Here is a 22,808-nt window from a genome sequence, read left to right as displayed (position 1 = left end):
CTAACATCTATAAATGGGTAAGCATGGTTAGTGTCCAGTAAGCGATCCAACGTGTCCTTGTGTTGAATCAAAGATGGCGCCGGCTGCGGAGCCGTTTAGTCCATGTCAATTTTTTTTATTTGGCAAAACTTAAGCCCTTTTGACATTGTACCAGACATGGCTATATTAATTTTTATATTATTTGCTGGCATCCCCAGAGTCTTGGACCTGGTGGATTGCACACTCAACCCATTGCCAATCCATCAGTGATTGATCAGGCGTACATATCGCGAAAGGGATACACGGCAAGTTCAAGTTCCTCTGATGAGAAGCTTGGTGCCCTTTTTTACGTTGCTTCCCCACCATATTCTGTATCTAACTCTCTCTCTCTCTGTTCATTGTAGATAGGTTGCTTTTTATTGAAAACATTAACCAATGGCAATCAATACCACATTAAACAGAGGTAACTGCAGCTGCTTGCCAATCATTTCTGATTGTAAAGTACCTTACCATTAATATAAAAGTGTATTACATCATTTTTAGAAGTCGTTAAACCCATGTCAAGAAGCGGCACAAGTGGCACAATGGGATATGGGTTAATCATCCAATGGGTGGATGATTAACGAGGGATACCCGGTTTGTCTAACAATCACGACATATCGTGTGTACATATTTCTGACTGTTTGTTAATTTCATTTATAGTCTATATTTTACTGATAACTTTTTTTTACTATGTTAAAAGAAATGTTACTGGAATAATTTAAGGAATGTTTCATTTGCATAGAACGTTTTGTTTTTCTTAACGCTGTAATGCACATTCGCGTGAAGTGGAAAATCGATTACTGAGCAATCTATGCCAACTAATTCAGCACCTTCACTTGGGACAGAGCCTTTGTAACGTCGAACGTAAGAGGCAGCGTGGTAAGAAGCTTCCTAAGGGACACTTCGGGGAACACACTTAGGAACATGAACAACTTTGATAAGATATATCTTTCGAGTCTTCTTAGCGCGCTAAGAGTGTGGAACCGGGTCCTGGTCCTATCATACACAATTTGTCAGTGTATGCTCTTCTGAAAGGAAATAAGTACATGCCTTGATAATTCTACATAAAAATGTCACAATCTTTTCCATCTCTTGAACTTTCAACTTTGCTTTTCGGCTGATGTTATCTGCTGTAGGTCACATGATAAATAGATATGAGGAATACATACAGGCAGCAAACATATTATTAACCAATAGCCAAGTCGAGTCGAGCCATGGGCTGCCAAATAAATAACACTGTCAAGGTCCAAGAAAGTTTGAAAATGCATCATCAGAATAGTCCATCTGCCATCAGTGATTCAACTGCAACATTATGAAGAAATGAGAATACATTTTGTACAATAAGAAAACAAAAATAATAACTTTATTTAACAATTCCTTTCCTCTGTGTATCTCCAAATCAGCGTAGCGCCATTTTGGCAAATCTGAGCAGGCTGCATATGCTCTTTTATGTCAGCCGCACCACAGTGTATAAACAACCCGCACCTGACTGACATTTTCAACTAACCCGCCCGCAACTCGGACCGCAAAAAAAGAAAAAGAAAATATTTTACCCGACCCGCTTCCTGACCTGCATTTTTTTAAAGTAGTAAATGCTCATCGTAGCGTCATTGGGCCATAGACATAGGAACTAGGCAAAAAAAAAAAACATTTACAATATATTCTAATTTTGTCAAGAGTTATAAAAAATTGGAAATAAGCTCATAATTTGTACTAAAATAGTGTAGTCTGGCTATGTCTATTTTGACAGTGAGGATTGGTTTTGTTCCGAAGCTCGTGAGCCTAGAGCGCATTTCGGAATATTCCGCTCCGCTCAACCCAGAATGGCTGAAAATATGTGGAATAAAGGCTGCCTCTGACAATTTTTTTTTCTAGTCGACTAGTAGTTGTTCATTTAAGCCATTTGTGCACATTTCAAGCTTTCTGTAATATATAGCCTATATTTCTCAAATCTGTGAGGCATAAGCTGAGTTTCTGCGCCCTCCAGTTCACATGCAATGCAAAAGATCTTGCCGCGCCTTATTACATTGTCTGCTAGGCTATATATTTGCTTCTTATTTATTAAAAATACAGGAAATTGATTGATAAAACATTAATCAAAATTAAGATAAAATTTATTCAAAACAAAAATCTTTTAAAAAATAATTTTCTATAAAACAAAACTTAATGAAGTCGTCAAAATCATGTTTTACCAAAAACAACGATGTTGCTCCCCATGCAGTCTTCTTTGCCGCCTCCATCTCTATGTGCAGACTGAGCTCGTGTGTCATCTTCATGCCAGTTTTTCAGCCAATAAAGTCTAGGCCTATGTATTTCACAATTGTGTCTAGTACTATATAAATGACAAAGGTTTAATTGCTATCTTTATTTCAAATGACCCGAACAACCGCGACCCGAAAATCTTTAAAAATATTTTTGGATGACTCGTAACCGCGGGTAACTTCAGGTGACCTTGATCTCATTTTGGATCAACCCGCACATCACTGGTGTACATACAGTACATGTTTTACTTATATTTAAAAGTACCTGCATATAATTACATCTTTAATACATTTCTGTAATTACTTTAAAATTACAGTGAAACTTGTTCCTAACCTGATCCATATCCCACCTCAAAAACAGCAAAAGTGTTTTGCAATACAGTATGAGCACAATAAGTACATTGAACCTAATAATTATTTTATTTTTATTTTTTTTTTCAAATATAAAGTGGGACCAGATACTGCAAACATTTCATTTGATCAAATAACCATTATCTTTTAGGAAACAGTTCTGAATGTAAAAACCCAAACTGCACATCAATCTCACCCACACGCACCTCCTCACAACAACAAATCACCAGCACCACTGCAGGTAACAGTGTGTTTAACACAAGATTTTATGTTTTTATTAGTATTATTATTATTAATTTACAAATATGGAATTTTCTTCTTTCTAAATCTTTAAATCTTTAAAAATAAAATAAAAATCTAGATGCTAACATAATTTATTTTACTATTTTATATGAAATATGATTTTAATCATGTCTGTTGTACTGTGGTAACCTTTTTTCTCTGGTCTTTTTGCAATAGTTTCTTATATATATATATATATATATATATATATATATATATATATATATATATATATATATATATATATATATATATATATATATATATATATTATATCAACAGCACAGGTTTCTAGTAGCTTGTAAGTGAATAGATATACTGTAGGTCATCTTCAAGCTATCAAACATATTCGTTTTTCTGAAAGCATTTGTAAAATATTAAATTTGTTTTTTAGTGAATATATCTATAACAAACTACATTTTTAACAAATCAAATGGGCATCAGTAATCACACTTCTGACATTACTTCAGAGTATTTGTTGAGATAGCTGTTACAATACTTAACATGTTTCAGCAGTTTCTATTCATCACCCTTTGAACCACATGTCTGTTCTGACAGCAGAAACACAGTGCTAAATGTCAATAACAATTAATATAGCCACATATAAAATACTTATAAAATATATATATATATATATATATATATATATATATATATATATATATATATATATATATATATATATATATATATATATATAAAATAAATAAATAAACCACAAGAACACTTTGACTCAAAAGCCATTGACTCTCTGCTGATTAAAGGTTCAGTTATATAATGTAATTCTAATGAAAGTTATTAATATGGTTTTATCTCCCTTTCCACAGATGCAGGAAAGAATGGTGCTGGTAAGTGTCACTCTATTTGTGTTATGCTGTTCCTGATTTGAACATATCGATCAGTAAATATATATCAATGAAAACTTGATATGTTTACATAATATTTCTTCATGCTGTCTATCCATCATTACAGACTCTCAAACAAATCTCCCCACTCCCACCACTTCACCAAACACATCTGCAAATACCTCTGGAGGTAAAGCTGACATCAAACACACTCCTGCATTATTATACTTTCATGCACAATCTCACACACTCTGACCTCCAGCTTCCCATCATGCAGTGCTGCACACAAATGTCACTAAGTACATTCTATGAAATATTGATATTTGTATTGTTTTCATTTGAAAGATATTTAGACCTATATTTAAATATGAAAAAAAGTCTCACAAATATCAAACCATATTAAAGGCTGCAGTAGGGAACTTTTGACGCTCTAGCGGTTATTAAACAGAACTGCTTGCGTCTTGCGGAAGAACATCGTAGCCGGAACTACTTCTCCCTGTTTATGTCTATGAAGAATCACAAAGGTACTGGGTTACTCCGCCGCGGTACCCCCGAAGCAATCTAAAATAGTCCGAATATAAACACTTATTATAGGTGTACCCTAGTGATTCAGGACAAGCTAAAAACACGGTTTGGAAAATGGATTCATGGTGTACTCGCTTATTATATACATTTTTTCTACATTTTGAACACAAACAAAGTTACGGACCGCAGCTCTGATTGGTTGTTTTTTACCGGGAGCGCATGACTTTCTGCAAATGGCAATAGGAGCACTGGGAGGAGCCAGAGGAGCTTGATTTTTTTTTTACAGATTATCTGTCTCATATTCTACTGTCAGGACATAATGACAGGTTTAACAAAAATGTAAAAAATATATTTTTACAAACGTTCCCTACTGCAACTTTAATTCGTAGTTAACATCAAACATTGTGGTATTTTTTTGCAAATTCATCTGTAATTAAACATTACTAATGGTAATGCTCATAAAATATTGAAATGTTTATTAATTGTATATTCATTTCTTAATATGTATTATTAGTAACTTGATATGCTTAGATATTGTTTCATGGTGTCCATCCATCGTTACAGTCACTCATTCAAAGCCCTTACCTTCCACCAATGCATCAAACACACCTGCAAAAACCACCACCAAAGGTAAAGCTGACATCAAACACACACTCCTGCATTATTATACTCTCATGCACAATCTCTCACACTCTGACCTCCAGCTTCCCATCATGCAGTGCTTGTACGAGTACAACATTACTGAGCTATTTATTTCATCTGATCTCATTTTATTTTATTTTAAGCATGTGAGAATCCCAAGCAAACAGTTTTACATATTTGGCATTATATCTAAGTTGACATCTGTCTTAGGAAATGCTACAAAAACAGACACCTCTCTTCCAGTCACTGCACCACAAAACATTTCATCCACACAGTCTACATCAGGTAATGATGCTCTCAGCTTACTCGTAGGTGAATGTAGCAGGTGTGCCACCAGTCTTCAAATAAACGTATAACAGTGAAACTTGTTCCTAACCTGAACCATATCCCACCTCAACAACAGCAAAAGTCTTTTGCAATACAATATGAGCACAATAAGTACATTGAACCTAATAATTATTATTTATTTATTTTTTTCAAATATAAAGTGGGACCAGATACTGCAAACATTTCATTTGATCATATAACCATTATCTTTTAGGAAACAGTTCTGAATGTAAAAACCCAAACTGCACATCAATCTCACCCACACGCACCTCCTCACAACAACAAATCACCAGCACCACTGCAGGTAACAGTGTGTTTAACACAAGATTTTATGTTTTTATTAGTATTATTATTATTAATTTACAAATATGGAATTTTCTTCTTTCTAAACATCTTAAAAAAGCTAGATCCTGTGGTAATATAACAATTTATTTATTTTACTATTTTGTATGAAATTTGATTTTAATCATGCCTATTGTACTGTTGTAACCTTTTTTCTTTGGTCTTTTTGTGATAGTTTTCTTAATTGTTTTTCTTTATTTTATTTTAGTTTGTAGATGAAGAGTAAGAACATTCTATCAACAGCACAGGTTTCTAGTAGCTTGTAGGTAAATAGATGTACTGTAGGTCATCTTCAGCTATAAATCATATTAGTTCCCTTTTAGTTGGTCACTCTCGACGCCATGTCGTGACCGACGAAAATGGGATATCGCTACGATAGACCAATCTACTTAAGAGTGTAAACTAAATGAGACAGTGCACATTGTTATGCAATTATTGCATCCAGCTGCTGCTGATCACAGCATGAGTATAAGAAGGCAGCAGGTGCAATGCATACCATACCTTTTTGCTTTGGAGAGCGTTAGTATCTTTCTGCTCAACTGTGTCTGCTGTGAACTATGAGTTCAGCACGCTTCAGCTTACTTCATTGTATCCAAGAAGAGCAGTGGGTTACGACCGAGCTTGGATCTGGGAGTTTTGAATCAGGCCCTTCATTGGATACCGTTCAAGATGTTGACACAGAAACGCATTTTCAGGTGTGTCCGTCCCCAAGATTGGTTTGCAGCGATCGACCTGAAGGACATGTACTTTCATGTATCCATCCTTCCTCACCACAGACCTTTTCTACAGTTTGCGTTCGAAGGACGGGCATATAAGTACAAGGTCCTGCCCTTTAGGCTGTCCCCTCCCCGTATCTTCATGAAAGTCGTGGAGGCGGCTCTTGTTCCCCCCAGAGAACAGGGTGTTTGCGTTCTCAACTGTCTAGACGATTAACTGATACTAGCACAATCTCAGAATCAGTTCTGCGAGCACAGGGATTTGGTGCTCTGGCACCTGAGCCTGTTGGGCCTTCAGGTCAACTGGGAAAAGAGCAAACTCTCGCCGTGGCAAAGGAACTCTTTTCTCGGTATGGAGTTGGATTCGGTCGAACAGACAGCAAATCTCACAGAAGAACGTGCGCGGTCGGTGCTAGCCTGCTTGAATACGTTCAAGGGCAGGACAGCGGTCCCATTGAAGCTTTTTCAGAGTCTCCTGGGGCATATGGTGACCGTGGCGGAACTTACACCGTTCAACCTGTTACATATGAGACCGCTCCAGCACTGGCTTAACGGCCGAGTCCTGAGGTAGGTATGGAAGCACGGCACCGTGTCCAAGTTCCACCAGCCTCTCGCCAAACCCACACCCCGTGGTCAGATCTTGCATTTCTCCAGGCAGGGGTGCCCCTAGAGCAGATCTCCAGGCATGCTGTGGTTTATACGGATGCCTCCACCCGGCTGGGGGGGCCGTGTACAACGGGCATGCAGTCTCAGGGGTTTGGACGGGCCTGGAGCTGCAATGCCACATCAATTGCCTAGAGTTGTTAGCAGTGCACCTTGCCTTGGACCGTCTCAAAGGTCTCTTACGAGGCAAGCATGTGCTGGCCCGAACGGGCAACTCGGTAACCGTTGCGTACATCAACCGACAAGGTGGTCTGCGCTCCCGTCTCATGTCACAACTCACCCACCACATCCTCCTTTGGAGTCGGAAGGTTCGAAGGTCATTTTGTGCCATTCACATTCCAGGCCTGCTCAGTTGTACAGCCGACGAGCTGCCACAAGCAATACTCCTGGGAGAATGGTGACTCTGTCCCCTGACAGTCCAGCTGATTTGGAGACTGTTCAGAGCCACACAGGTAGACCTGTTTGCTGCTCCAGAAACCTCTCACTGCCAGTTGTTCTACTCCCTGCCCGAGGGAACTCTCGGCATGGACGTACTGGCACACAGCTGGCCACTAGGCCTATGCAAGTATGGATTTCCCCCAGTGAGCCTTCTCACACAGACACTGTGCAAAGTCCGGGAGGACGAGGAGCAAGTCTTGCTAGTGGCACTGTATTGGCCCACTCGGACCTGGTTCCCTGAACTAGTGCTCATCGCAACAGCCCCTCCTTGTCCAATTCCTCTGAGGAAGGATCTACTGACTCAGAGACAGGGCACCATTTGGCACCCGCATCCAGACCTTTAGAAACTCCATGTCTGGTCCCTGGACGGGATGCGGAGGTTCTAGGTGACCTACCCCAGAAGGTAGTGAACACCATCACTTCGACAAGAGCACCATCTATGAGACACGCTTACACCTTGAAGTGGAACCTGTTTGTCGACTGGTGTTCTTCTCACCGAGAAGACCCCCAAAGATGCCCGATTGCGGTCGTGCTTTCCTTTCTGCAGCAAGGGCTGGAGCGAAGGCTGTTTCCCTCCACCCTCCAAGTCCAGGTTGCCGCTATTGCTGCGTACCATGACCCCATGAATGGGAAGTCTTTGGGTAAGCATGACCTCATCATCAGGTTCAGGTTCATCATCAGGAGGTTAAATCCTTCCCGGCCCCCCTCTATACCTGGGCTTTTTTAACAGTATTTGCTCCCGAGACCTCCTTCAGGAAGGATGTGGCTTCCGCAGCGTCCCTGTTCCAAGCTGAACAGGTATGTTTTCCCAGTGTTATCCAATCTCACCCAGTTAGGTAGTGCTTTGACAATGGTGAGTGGAACTACTTGTTCCGAGCACCGGCCTACACCTAATAGGGGCGCAGGCGGCTCGCACAGGGCACTAAAAGGGGCAACACCCATGGCATTTTGGTAGGGATCCCATTTTCATTGGTCACCGATGTGGCGTCGAGAGTGACTGACTGAAAGGGAATGTCTCAGTTACGTATGGTAACCCTCATTCCCTGAAGGAGGGAACGGAGACGCCACGTCCCATCGCCATGATTGCTGTAACACAGCAGAAACACAGTGCTAAATGCCAATAACAATTAATATAGCCACATAATAATGCATAGTTAAAACAGCAAATTCTTATATATAAAAAAAAAAAACTGGTGCTGGTAAGTGTCACTCTATTTGTGTTATGCTGTTCCTGATTTGAACATATCGATCAGAAAATATATATCAATGAAAACTTGATATGTTTACATAATATTTCTTCATGCTGTCTATCCATCATTACAGACCTTCAAACAAATCTCTCCACTCCCACCACTTCACCAAACACATCTGCAAATACCTCTGGAGGTAAAGCTGACATCAAACACACACTCCTGCATTATTATACTCTCACGCACAATCTCACACACTCGGACCTCCAGCTTCCCATCATGCAGTGCTACGAGCACAACATCACTGAGCTATTTATTTCATCTGATCTCATTTTATTTTATTTTAAGCATGTGAGAGACCCAAGCAAACAGTTTTACATATTTGGCATTATATCTAAGTTGACATCTGTCTTAGGAAATGCTACAAAAACAGACACCTCTCTTCCAGTCACTACACCACAAAACATTTCATCCACACAGTCTACATCAGGTAATGATGCTCTCAGCTTACTCGTAGGTGAATGTAGCAGGTGTGCCAGTAGTCTTCAAATAAACGTATATCCCGTACCCAACTAAATCTTTTTACAGTCTTGTTTAAAAATGTGGCAATTTTGTAGAAATGTACTTCTACATCCCATAAAGGTATTGTTGACGTCAAAGGTCAAGCACCCTCACTTTATGCTATTTTAGTGTAAATTTGTAATTGTGTAATTTACCATGGCTAATGCTAATATTAGTCCAATATTTAATATGTTTGTAAAGAATATAAAGTGATGCTCAATATAATATACTCCACTATCACCAGGTCGAGGTAATGATTTGCGGTCACACTTTATATTAGCAGGCCTTAACGTCGGTGTACTTACATTTCAGTTAATCATTTGATGCAGTGCACTTATTGTGTACATACACATTTTTACATTGTAATTATATTTTTTACATATATCCCACCTCAGTAGCAGCAAAAGTGTTTTACAATATAATTTGAACACAGTAAGAACATTGTGCATATTTTTGATGTAAGTACATAATAGTTAAGGTCACCTAATATAAATTAGGACCTGATTTGCCTTTTGAAATGCATTATTGATTCATCAGTTGAGCTTTGCAGTACATCTGTATTCTAGTCATTCATTTTTAACTCCTCAATTGTCAAGTCGCAACTCAACCAGGTGAAAGGAAAGACACCACCATAACACTTCTCACCTCCACGCACCCCAGCTCAACCTTACACACATTCACCAACGTCACGGGTAACACACACTGTTTGTGCTTTCTGAACTAATGATCAAAGTTTATTGGGACAAAAAAAATGCTTGATTCATGACTATTAACATTTTTATGTTCTTTTCTCAGATACCACAGGAATCAAATGTGAGTATTTGTTTATTTCACCTGTTGTGTGAAGTCAGCTTTAGTTGTTTTGTTCAAGAAATAGTTTTGTTTTTATGAATTTGTGAATATTCATATGCACTTTTACACAGGTCAATACAGCCTAATGGAGAGTGTGAACAAAACAACAGTCCATATCCAAGGCTCTGAGAACCAAAATTACACAATCAGGATAAAGGAGAAGCAGACTGAGATCCATGTCCAAGAAATATTTAACAAAACTGCCTTTGATATACTGTTTGATGGGTTAAAACCATGCACTGTGTACAGCATCATTGTAGATGGCTGCGAATCCAATGGAAACAAGACTTTTATTTCTAGTAGTAAGTTTTACCCTGGCAGAATATTATTGCATGAATTAGAACATATTAAACTAGGTTATTGAACTGTCTACTTTTTATTATGTTGCTGAATAGACATTGTGATGCAATACATATTTACATTTGTCTCCTAATTTTTGTACAGAAAATGGAGAAACGGTTCCAGTAACAGTTGTGAAGAATGTGACAGAGAATAAAGTGTGTTTGGAAGGACAGTTCAATGGTATTAAATGGAATCTGACTGAATGTGTTGAAATAACTGAGCACAACTCTTGCGCATCCAAACACACCATTAAACTGGACCAGTGTACCTACACAATGAATGTTGAATTGCCCCCAGGTTGGTGTCTAATAAACTAAACAGATGTATTGTTATTCAATATAGTTTTCAATATGATAAACGTTCTCAATGTTTACTTCTATTTAAACACAAATGTCTGTTGAATAGTGTTTAATAATTTACCACAAGCACACACTCATTCATGCTGTTAAATTGGCAATTTTTTAGATCATGAGTGTGAATTTGAATTGGTCACAACACACAGAAAGCCAAATTTCAATTTTAATTGTATTAATTTCACATTTATTATATAAACAGAGAAGTTATATGTGAATTTTATGATGTTTTTATGTTACTGGAATTTAAATTCTGCATTCTCTTTGCTACCTTAATTCAAATTCATTGTAGTTATTTCCTGGAATGAAGTCAGTTATGGTGTCTTGTATATTTAGCAAATGAATGTTTCTGTTTCAGTCAAACCTAAAATACGGTTCAATGCAACTATTCCCTCCAAGTTTGAATGGACTAATAAACCAGAAAAATGTAAAGCTTTGCTTAACATCAGTTGCACCCTTGACCGTAAGTAATGCAAATGTTTCAATGCCACTGTAAATGTATTTTTGATTTGAATCTTCTGTTTTTTTTATTGAAGCATCATAAATACATTGATGATTAAACAGATGTTGAATGAGTTTTCTCTTCTTTCTTTGACAGAATGGAAAAAAACGTATGCTTTAAATGACAGTGTGTCATTATTACCCCAACAAAAGTACAACTGCACTGGAGAATACCCTTATAAGAACTACTCCATTAAGAGTAATTCTCTCTCCATTAACATACAATGTGGTGAGTTGCTTATTAAAAAGGTCGGGACTGGTTCAAAGTTCTCCCCTTCTTTCTCTCCTGCACATCTGGGAGTATTTACTAATAATGCTGCATTAAGAATTGCAGTAATTGTATTATGACTGGCTCTGTTATACTTTTCATATACAATACAATGGCCCTATTTAGAAACTTATGGCACACAATTTATATGAATATCTGTACATCGCATTGTATAAGTCAAATATCAAACCAACACTAAAATGTCATCTTAAATCATTTGTCATTTCTACTAATTTGTATAAATTTAAACAAAATTGTTCTTCACTAGTAATATTATTTGAAGTGTTCATAAATGTGCAATGATCTTATCACTCTAACCTAAAGGGATTATTCACCAGGGGCAAGACTTTTAATAAAACTTGGCTGTCTATTGATAATTAACAACTGATGATTAATTTGTATTAAAATAACATACAGACATGTCACATTTAATTGAGACTGATTAATACAATTACTCAAATATGGCCACTGTGTGTGTGTGTGTATGTGTGTGTGTATATATATATATCTCTGTTTTACATATTCTCTTTACAATCTATGAATTGTAAAGCTTTTTTGTTTGTTTTGCAGTGTTTGTGATTTTTTATTTTATTTGTTTATTCCCTCTCTTACAGATTTGAAAAAGAATGCAAGAATTATAGATGTAGCCTACAACTCCTTTATTATATCCTGGAATGCACCAGAGAAAGATAACTGTTCAAATATTATTTGGAGTAATTATTTAGTCGCTTGTGAAACCAATGAAAAAGGTATCAGCTGTTCACATTTTCACATTTTATTTATAAATTCTAACGACTCCATGGACTTTTATGATTTTTATAGGGGTAGTAGATAATATCTAATGCAGGTATATTTTGTCTTTTTAACAGTGGAATGTACACAAGAAAAAGGTGACAGCACAAACTGCACTTTTAAAGATTTAAAACCATTTACCTACTATACATGTGTAATTACTGCACAGCATGATGGCCATCAGTACACCATTTTCTCAGAGGGACATAAAACATTGTCTGCCAGTAAGTGTTTTCATATCTTTGTTTGTGTGTGTGGTCCTAGTATTGTCATGGGGACCAAAAGTTCCCACAGTAATTTTTGACCTTTTGGGTACATTTTTCATGAAGATCAAGTTTATAAATCATGCAAAATTAAGTTTTAAATGTAAAAATGCAGAATGTTTATGTGAGGGGTAAGTTTAGGTGTAGGCTTATTGTAAGGGGATATAAAATACAGTGTACAGTAGAAAAGCCATCACACCTATTGAATGTCCTCATAAAACATGTACACCAGTGTGTGTGTGTGTGTGTGTGTGTGTGTGTGTGTGGTGTGTGCATTATTTAATCTACATTTTGCCAGAAAAAAAAGACTTTTCAGTGTCTTTTTTTCTACAAGAGACATTTCTTCTCATTGGTAGTTTTCATTTGTGGCAATTTCTTTAAAATGAAGAGATATTTTATCGTCATCCCTTTGGAATATTTTTTCTCCTTTTTCAAAAAATCCTTCTGTTAACAGTTTAGTCTTTACTTTACAGCTTATTAGCATTTTATTGCTGAATTTGTAACATTTTTAAAATGTAAATACTAAATGTATTTAAATGTCTAAATCGTGTCTAAAATGTATTTTGTCTTTGTCTTTTTAACAGAGCCCAAATTGAATGCATTTACAATACAAAAGACTTCTCACAATTCTATTAATATAAAATGTAATGATATCATAAATAACTGGAATGGAGACCCTGGCCTTTTTGAAGCCGTAATCAAATACAACGGAATTCCTGTAACGCATCCTGAAAAACCAAAGAAATCTTGCCGGTTTTCATTCTCAGATCTTCACTACCTTACCACCTATGATATTGAGGTATTTATATCTGACTTAATATCTTGCTAAAGAGTCATGTGTTACAAAATGCATATGATGTATATGATTGCAATGTTTTCTTTTGTGTTTCATAGTACACATTTTTTCATTTCAGGTTAAAGCCACAAATGATCAAGGACATTCGACTGTCATTCATGAAACCTTTACTACTAACTGTAAGAACAACCTTTTCTTATTCTAATGATTCAGTTCAATTATGTCCTTTTTATTTGTTCGATGTATCATCTTTCTTAAAGTGATTTATCCCTTAAATGGTCTTCAGGATCTTTTTGACCCACAAATGACAAAAGAAGTTATCTTAGTCCTAAGGGCATGAAACTTTGTACAGTGGTCAACCCTTTCTAGATCTACAAAATAAATAAATAAATAAATAATAATAATAATAATAATAATAATAATGGATTGATATCTTGTTTTATGTTAGTGGGGGGAAAGAAAAAGTCATACTTGTTATACCAGGCAACAAAATGTAATTCAGTAACTTTTTTTTTTTTTAACAATGTAATTTTCCTCTGTTTACACCATTTGTGCAGTTTTGGAAGATTTATGATATATTTTTTATTTATATAAATAAATACATACATACAATGGGTTTTTATACAAAAACTGCTTTTTATGTAATCCAGTTTTTTAAGTAAAAGATTATGACTTTTACCAGTAGGTGGCTGCAGAACTCCACTGTTTGCAATTTGCTTTTAGACTGACTGAAATATGTATTTTCACCTTTTTTTCAGTTAGATGCATATATTCATATTATAAAAACACAATTATAACAATAAAAAAAAATTTTGTCAAAGTTTAGCATTTTTTGTACAAAAAAAAAAAAATCAGTTTTTGATGCTACAAAAATAAAATTTGGTGTCTTTAGAGTTTATCGTTTATTTAAATCATCTGTTTTTTATGTAATTATACAAATTTAATCTACACTTCAGTTCCTAACTGCAAAAGAACAAAAATGAATGGAAATAAACAGTTATATTATAGTACCAATACACGTCATAAACATCAGAATGCATCCTTTCATCTCTCTCTCTCTCCCTCCCCCTCCTCTATATGTGTGTGTGCAAAAATATGTAAAAAAAAAATTTAATAAAACAAATTAATAAAAAAAATTATATAAACATATTTGTATTTATTTATATTAATTTGTAAAACAAAATCATAAATACTCCAAAAACCACACAAATGTTGAATGAAAACATTAATAAACAGAGTAAAATTACATTTGTTTTAAAAAATATATATTATTTTGTTGGAAGATTACATTTAGTTTCCTTGGTTCTCCAGAAACACCAAAGACCATGAGTGTACACCCCACACGAAGACCTTACAGGTGCACTCAGTAATGGATGATGCCAAAATAAGCAGACATTTCGAACTTATTATTACTTTTATAAGCGAACCTGCAATGGCATGGAGATATTGTGAGCAGTATTCAGCTGGCCACGTGATCTCAAAATTGTAACATGCTTCTAAGCAAAAACAATTGTTTAGTTAAAACTTTTTTAATGAGGAAAAATATATACTAATTGCACTTCTAAATGTCCATTAGATTTAGCAAATATTTGAAATACTGTAAACCTTTTATTCAGTCTAATGTAATCTGCTAATATGTTCCTCTCTCAGACAACGACAAGGCTGTCATTGGTATCCTGGTTTTCCTGATTATTGTGACATCAATTGCGTTGCTCTTTGTGCTGTTCAAATTGTACCTTCTCAGAAAAAAGCGGTGAGTGTCACAGTTTCTCCCAGCTGCCCTCTGACCTCTGTTATCACAATACATTCATTAAATATTCATCTATGTTTCTGATGGGTTTTCTCACCACAGGAACGCTGAGGATGAACAGATTCTCCTTACACGTATGTTATTCCGTCCTATCAGGCAGTTCAGTGTATTCTGAAGGTAAACTGATTTCAGAAGAATCATTAGTTGTTTTCTGTCCTCCAGCTGCACCCCTGCGCAGAGTTGAGCCCATCCCAGCCGCCGGTTTAGTGGAGGCGTACAAGAACAAGATCGCTGATGAGGGCCGTCTGTTTATGGATGAGTTTCAGGTGATTCTCTGAACCAAACAACATTTACTGTTTTAATATAATGAGAAATACATTCAGAATCTGCCTCTCCTCAGAGCATTCCCCGGATTTTCTCCAATTACACCATCAAAGAAGCCAAGAAACCGGACAACCAGTACAAGAACCGCTACGTTGACATTCTGCCCTGTAAATATCACTCCAGTTTTCATACAGAAATCAGTTTACCCACAATTCCTTGTGTAGTTTTCACATATCGATCAGAGCGTTGATTGTTATGTGCATGAATTCGCAGATGACTATAATCGGGTAACTCTCTCAACCGGAGGTGAAGACAACTACATCAACGCCAGCTTTATCGAGGTACTGATACTCTATATATCATGCTTGTTTTGTTATTTTAATGTAGTTTTATTCAAATTAATTGAGGGACTTTTAACATAATTTCAATTGCAATATACTTTACTAAAAGAAATGTTTCAATTAAATCATCGAATTATATTATATAATTTTATTTTTATTTTTATATATACAGTATATTTTTAAACATGTACTCTTTTACCCATACAGGGATATCGAGAGGCAAAGAAATACATTGCAGCCCAAGGTAAAAATCCTCTGCACGGTTATGATTCTAAACTGTGATTGGCTAAGACACATTTAAATCAGCCAATGAGGGCACATCCTTTGACCCCACATTCTATATTACTGTTGCCTGACAAGAATTGTTTACAGCAACAATTACGATTATTCAAAGTGACAGTGAACTGAGTTTTGAAGATTTCAGATTTATTGTTGGACATGTTTTCCAGGACCCAAGGATGAGACGGTGGTTGATTTCTGGCGGATGGTTTGGGAGCAAAAGTCATCTATTATTGTCATGGTCACTCGCTGTGAGGAAGGAAACAAGGTTAGAGGCTCTGCTTGGTCCAATGCTGTTCTACAATTGTTTATATAAGAGTATGATATATATTTATAGTGTTTATTTATTTATTCAATCAGCTTTTTGGATTTTCAGTTTAATTTTATTTGTATTTTTTGCAATTTTGTAAAGTGCATTTGTAATTTCTTTTGTTTAATTAAGCTTTAAAAAAAATTGGTAAGCTTTGTTTTAGTTTTAGTAATTTTAGTATTACTTCAACCTTAACTTAATTTAATATTATGATTGATTTTCTCTTTCTGTTTGTCCTCTCAGATCAAATGTGCTCAGTACTGGCCGTCTCCGGACAGAGAGGCTGAGATCTTTGATGAATTCGTAGTGCAACTCCGATCTGAGGAACACTGTCCTGATTACATTATTCGCCGTCTGATCCTGACCAATGTACGTGTGTGCAGCCTGCTCTTTCTTATGTGCTTCATTCAGACGGGTTTAACTCAGTGTGTGTGTGTGTGTGCAGAAGCAAGAGAAGGCATCAGAAAGAGAGGTCACTCATATCCAGTTCATCAGCTGGCCGGACCATGGTGTGCCGGGAGACCCCAGCCTGCTTCTGAAGCTCAGGAGAAGAGTCAACTCCTTCAAGAACTTCTTCAGTGGCCCCGTGGTGGTCCACTGCAGGTAAGACAGGACCCTTAGAGATTATTACATATGCATTTGTGACCCTGTCTCTCAAATCCAGGCTAAACTCACAAAATATAAGCATCAAAGTTTACTCGATAATAAAGATATAAAGGTTATTTTCACAGAATGTTCTTTACATCTTTATGAAGGATGGGTTTTCACTAGCAGGGTCAGATTTGATATCTAAAGGTTCGTTTGGAGAGGATAAAGCTGAATGTGAATGTTGTCGAATCCTCTATAGTGCAGGGGTCGGCCGCACAGGAACGTATATGGGCATTGATGCAATGATTGAATCTCTCGAGGCAGAAGGCAGAGTGGACATCTATGGATTCGTAGCGAAACTACGTCGCCAGCGTTGCCTCATGGTTCAAGTGGAGGTGATTTTATTTTATTCACTGATTTATTGGTCATAAATTTGGTACGTCACTCCAAATTTAAAGTAGGCACTATTAAAAAAACGAATTTGTCTAGATGTTATACTTGAATTGTTTTCTAAATATTTTAAATAAAATTGATAATGCGAATAATTCTGTTAACAATTTAAATATTTATTTAACAGTTTATTTGAATATTTATTTTTGAGCCAATTGTTTAATTAAAAATTAGAAGTCAATTGGTCATTGATTTATTGTCATTTAACATTCATATATAATTTTTTAAAATGTCAATATCTAATAGTAATTTAAATGTCAAACATTTTGTAATATTTAAAACTGTCATATTTTTACATTTACAATTTGCATGTATATAAATCTAAATTAAACCTATGCATGTGAATTTTTTTCCCCAATATATATTTTTGCTTTAATATTGAGCTAAATATGCAAAATAATATTTTAATGTATATTTAAAATGGACATTTTAATAGAAGATTCATATATTTTTTGAAGTGTTGAGAAAAATGCATGTTAATGCATATTAAACCGTGTGTGTTGTTGATTGTGACAGACCCAGTACATACTGATCCACACAGCTCTGATCGAGTACAATCAGTTTGGAGACACAGAGATCCCTCTGTCTGAATTCCACTCCGTGCTCAAGACCCTCAGGCAGAAAAACGGCAGTAACAATAGTTCGCTTGAACTGGAGTTCCAGGTTTGTCCTCCATCTCTGGCTTTCAGCTGATTGCTCATTATTAGGACACTGCAGTTTTCCTGTACTGTGTGTATCTGACTGTTAATGCAGCATGTTTCCCTCTTGCATTCCTTTCCAAAGAAACTCCCTAAATTTAAAAAATGGAGAACAAATAACACGGGAAGCAGTGAGGAGAACAAGAAGAAGAACCGCGACTCAGCTGTTATCCCATGTCGGTTAATATTACTCTGCAGATCTTGGTTTCAAACTCATGCTACAGAATTATACAGTGTTAAATATACAGACAAACATGTATTTATTATATACAGTATTGTTCAAAATAATAGCAGTACAATGTGACTAACCAGAATAATCAAGGTTTTTAGTATATTTTTTATTGCTACGTGGCAAACAAGTTACCAGTAGGTTCAGTAGATTCTCAGAAAACAAATGAGACCCAGCATTCATGATATGCACGCTCTTAAGGCTGTGCAATTGGGCAATTAGTTGAATTAGTTGAAAGGGGTGTGTTCAAAAAAATAGCAGTGTGGCATTCAATCACTGAGGTCATCAATTTTGTGAAGAAACAGGTGTGAATCAGGTGGCCCCTATTTAAGGATGAAGCCAACACTTGTTGAACATGCATTTGAAAGCTGAGGAAAATGGGTCGTTCAAGACATTGTTCAGAAGAACAGCGTACTTTGATTAAAAAGTTGATTAGAGAGGGGAAAACCTATAAAGAGGTGCAAAAAATGATAGGCTGTTCAGCTAAAATGATCTCCAATGCATTAAAATGGAGAGCAAAACCAGAGAGACGTGGAAGAAAACGGAAGACAACCATCAAAATGGATAGAAGAATAACCAGAATGGCAAAGGCTCAGCCAATGATCACCTCCAGGATGATCAAAGACAGTCTGGAGTTACCTGTAAGTACTGTAACAGTTAGAAGACGTCTGTGTGAAGCTAATCTATTTTCAAGAATCCCCCGCAAAGTCCCTCTGTTAAAAAAAAGGCATGTGCAGAAGAGGTTACAATTTGCCAAAGAACACATCAACTGGCCTAAAGAGAAATGGAGGAACATTTTGTGGACTGATCCGAGTAAAATTGTTCTTTTTGGGTCCAAGGGCCACAGGCAGTTTGTGAGACGACCCCCAAACTCTGAATTCAAGCCACAGTACACAGTGAAGACAGTGAAGCATGGAGGTGCAAGCATCATGATATGGGCATGTTTCTCCTACTATGGTGTTGGGCCTATTTATCGCATACCAGGGATCATGGATCAGTTTGCATATGTTAAAATACTTGAAGAGGTCATGCCCTTGAAATGGTTGTTTCAACAAGACAATGACCCAAAACACACTAGTAAACGGGCAAAGTCTTGGTTCCAAACCAACAAAATTAATGTTATGGAGTGGCCAGCCCAATCTCCAGACCTTAATCCAATTGAGAACTTGTGGGGTGATATCAAAAATGCTGTTTCTGAAGCAAAACCAAGAAATGTGAATGAATTGTGGAATGTTGTTAAAGAATCATGGAGTGGAATAACAGCTGAGAGGTGCCACAAGTTGGTTGACTCCATGCCACCCAGATGTCAAGCAGTTTTAAAAAACTGTGGTCATACAACTAAATATTAGTTTAGTGATTCACAGGATTGCTAAATCCCAGAAAAAAAAAAATGTTTGTACAAAATAGTTTTGAGTTTGTACAGTCAAAGGTAGACACTGCTATTTTTTTTAACACACCCCTTTCAACTAATTGCCCAATTGCACAGCCTTAAGAGCGTGCATATCATGAATGCTGGGTCTTGTTTGTTTTCTGACAATCTACTGAACCTACTGGTAACTTGTTTGCCACGTAGCAATAAAAAAATATACTAAAAACCTTGATTATTCTGGTTAGTCACATTGTACTGCTATTATTTTGAACAATACTGTATTATATTTATGAGCATTTCTGTTCCAGACGACTTTAACAGAGTCATATTTAGACTGGACATTGAGGGCAACCAGACCAGTGACCCCGAGGATGAGGACGAGTATACATCAGACGAGGAAGATGAATCAGACGAATACATCAACGCCTCATTCATTGATGTACGAAACTTTGATTTTCTTGAATTTTATAATAGAGTGAATGAGAAATTGTTTAATTGTCATGAATGTAATGGGGGGATAAAATCCTAAAATAAACTTTACAAGCAAGTGATAGGAACATGTAAATCAAATGTGCATGTTATTGTTTTTTGACAGGGCTACTGGTGTAATAAGAGTCTGATCGCAGCACAGGGGCCTTTACCAAACACCGTGGAAGAGTTTCTGCTCATGCTGTACCAGCAACAAACTAAAACACTGGTCATGCTCACAGACTGCCAGGAGGACGGCAAGGTACGAGCTCCCACACACACACACACACACAGAGAGAGAGAGAGAGCAATCGACTGAGGACAGGTTTTCAGGCCATATCTGCATTTTTTCAGGACTTCTGTTTCCAGTATTGGGGAGATGAAAAGAAAACGTATGGAGACATGGAGATTGAGGTAAAAAAGACCGAATCCTTCCCAACGTACGTGAGACGGCATCTGGAGATCCAGTCCTTGAAGGTAACCGGAGTCAGTTCTTCTCCTCAGCATGAATATCTGTGATGTGATTAACTGCAGATTGATGTTTTCTGAATCCACCTTGACTCCTGTAACAGAAGAAAGAGGTCCTGGAGGTGGATCAGTACCAGTTCCTGAAATGGAAAGGCCGTGAGCTCCCGGAAGACCCTCAGGAGTTGATCGAGATGGCACGGATCATCCGAGAGAACGGCAAATACGACAACAGCAAGATGAACCGGAATGTGCCCATAGTGGTGCACTGCCAGTAAGTGCATCTGGTTTTCTTTCCCCGATGGAGACGGGCGGATGAATGGTCGGGTTTTTAAACGTCCGTGAACTTCAATTTCAGCAACGGCTCATCCCGTACCGGAATCTTCTGTGCCTTGTGGAATCTCCTGGACAGCGCCTACACGGAGAAGCTGGTGGACGTCTTACAAGTGGTCAAAAACCTGCGCAAGATGAGGCAGGGGATTGTGGAAACAATCGTAAGATCTTGCTTTGTTCAATAGGTCTTAGTCGGGTTAGATGCCATGGATGAAAACAAGTCTGTAAGGGATAGATTAGCAGTTTTACAATGGCACACACTGTACATTTTCACATTTTTCAAATGAAAATTACATCGGCTGAAATATTGGTTTGTTATTAACGGTACAGTCCCCTGAGCGCACTGTACTTCTATCCCTCACAGCTTTGTTTTCATTCCTCTCAGAAATTATATACCCTGCACTATTCCATTCAAACTTTTGCTAACATGACATTTTTGTGCATAAAAGTGGCTTTAAAGACGTTTTAACCCTAATTAAGTGTCGTTTGTAAATGTATATCACATAAAAGTCAATTAACAAACTATATTACTGATTAAAATCCTAACGTAGCCTACTTCTGAACTCCCCACAGGAGCAGTATCAGTTCCTCTACGCGGCTCTGGAGGGCGCTTTCCCGGTGCAGAACGGTGCCGTGAAGACGCCCTCCGCGAAGGACACCGCGCAGGTCATCAACGAAACGACGGCGCTCCTCACCGAGCCCAACAGCACTTCCGGTGCTGACCAGAAGGAGGCGGGAGAGAGCAGTGAGCGGGAGGCCAAGGAGAGCAGCACTGCTGAGGCTCCACCAGCAGAGGGAGACCGAGAGAAACCCTCACCCGAGGCCCAGACCAACGGCCCTGCTGGAGGAGACGATTAAGACTTTTGGGGCTAAAAGTTTTTTTTGCTAATTTGACACCAAGTGTCAAGGAAAAAGAGATTTTTATTACGTGCTTTACATTTGAGGTTTACTGTACATTGGATGTTAGATCAGTGTTTGTTTGGAGAATTCGGGTTAGGATCGGACTGATCTGTTAAAACGTTTGTTTCACCCTCAGGTTTCGGTTTTCTGTCAAATGATGCTGTTCGTGTGCATACTGATCATGTTTATTAATGTGTAAAGGTTTGCTTTATGATTTGTTTTTTTTAGTCTATCGAATTGCGTTTTGAATGTATTGTAAAATAAGACCTTACCAACGATATTTCTGTTTTGTAAACTATGAGAAAACAATCTTATTGCTTCTAAATTATAGTTTCTGAAAATGTTGATGGAATTGAGGGCCTTTACGTTCGAGAACAACCAAAAAAAAAAGGGCAAAGATGACTTTGCACTACAGGGCTGTCATCAAACTATCCCCCAGCCGTTCGCTGAATACGTATTTCATTTTATGCAGGTGTAACTTAACAAAGAAGAATAAAGGGTGGCTTGAACAATACAACTGTTGTGTTTTACCTCACTAAAACAGGTGAAGCGAACACCAGCAAAAGCGGGTCACTCGTGGCCTAGAAAATACAAATAATGGAAAACAGCAGAATGTGACAAGCATTTGTAATACAAACATTAGCCACAAGAGGGCGCCTGCTAACAGAAAAAGAATACACACATCCATCGAGCCTGTGTGGTGTTTATTATTCTTTTTGTATGAATAATAGCTATACATTTTGAATTAAAAATGTGTGGTATTGGTATTTTGTGATGGTAGGCTGGTATAAGGAAATTATTTCAGTTATTGTCACTATAGATATGTAATAATATAGCTACAATTCTACATATATTTGTAAATGCAGAAATGCAAGCTTTATTTCATTTTACATTTGTATGAAAATATTTTCTACAATCATATTTATGTCTACACACACACACATTCTACATTCTAAAACAAAAACCTCAAATA

At 37.0% G+C, this 22,808-nt stretch overlaps 1 protein-coding gene across 40 annotated transcripts in view; it reads left to right on the top strand.

Annotated features, from left to right (window-relative positions):
* ptprc (protein tyrosine phosphatase receptor type C) overlaps positions 1-22,352 on the top strand; it is a 31,413-nt gene extending 9,061 nt beyond the window's left edge. For 5 of the 40 annotated variants that reach the window (XM_052539275.1, XM_052539273.1, XM_052539268.1 and 2 more), the window contains 28 exons: positions 3,743-3,763; positions 9,960-9,977; positions 10,088-10,318; positions 10,461-10,655; positions 11,070-11,174; positions 11,310-11,441; positions 12,095-12,229; positions 12,350-12,496; positions 13,120-13,334; positions 13,450-13,510; positions 14,982-15,084; positions 15,184-15,215; positions 15,304-15,407; positions 15,482-15,572; positions 15,679-15,746; positions 15,954-15,990; positions 16,196-16,293; positions 16,579-16,704; positions 16,781-16,938; positions 17,183-17,318; positions 17,890-18,036; positions 18,157-18,247; positions 19,978-20,108; positions 20,265-20,399; positions 20,492-20,614; positions 20,710-20,876; positions 20,961-21,096; positions 21,509-22,352. In XM_052539275.1, the coding sequence (XP_052395235.1) occupies positions 3,743-3,763; positions 9,960-9,977; positions 10,088-10,318; positions 10,461-10,655; positions 11,070-11,174; positions 11,310-11,441; positions 12,095-12,229; positions 12,350-12,496; positions 13,120-13,334; positions 13,450-13,510; positions 14,982-15,084; positions 15,184-15,215; positions 15,304-15,407; positions 15,482-15,572; positions 15,679-15,746; positions 15,954-15,990; positions 16,196-16,293; positions 16,579-16,704; positions 16,781-16,938; positions 17,183-17,318; positions 17,890-18,036; positions 18,157-18,247; positions 19,978-20,108; positions 20,265-20,399; positions 20,492-20,614; positions 20,710-20,876; positions 20,961-21,096; positions 21,509-21,793 (3,428 nt within the window). In that variant the 3' untranslated portion in view covers positions 21,794-22,352. Of the gene's footprint in view, positions 1-2,784; positions 2,875-3,742; positions 3,764-3,887; positions 3,951-4,849; positions 4,916-5,137; positions 5,213-5,468; positions 5,559-8,736; positions 8,800-9,959; positions 9,978-10,087; positions 10,319-10,460; positions 10,656-11,069; positions 11,175-11,309; positions 11,442-12,094; positions 12,230-12,349; positions 12,497-13,119; positions 13,335-13,449; positions 13,511-14,981; positions 15,085-15,183; positions 15,216-15,303; positions 15,408-15,481; positions 15,573-15,678; positions 15,747-15,953; positions 15,991-16,195; positions 16,294-16,578; positions 16,705-16,780; positions 16,939-17,182; positions 17,319-17,889; positions 18,037-18,156; positions 18,248-19,977; positions 20,109-20,264; positions 20,400-20,491; positions 20,615-20,709; positions 20,877-20,960; positions 21,097-21,508 lie in introns of all 40 variants that reach the window. The other 35 variants (XM_052539253.1, XM_052539249.1, XM_052539246.1 and 32 more) reach the window with 21 other exon arrangements.
* Positions 22,353-22,808: the final 456 nt, after the last annotated feature.

Source organism: Carassius gibelio, chromosome A22 (assembly GCF_023724105.1).
Source record: "Carassius gibelio isolate Cgi1373 ecotype wild population from Czech Republic chromosome A22, carGib1.2-hapl.c, whole genome shotgun sequence".
Lineage (NCBI taxonomy): Eukaryota > Metazoa > Chordata > Actinopteri > Cypriniformes > Cyprinidae > Carassius > Carassius gibelio.
Note: the sequence above shows the minus strand (reverse complement) of the source record. Positions and strands in the feature narration are given on the sequence as shown.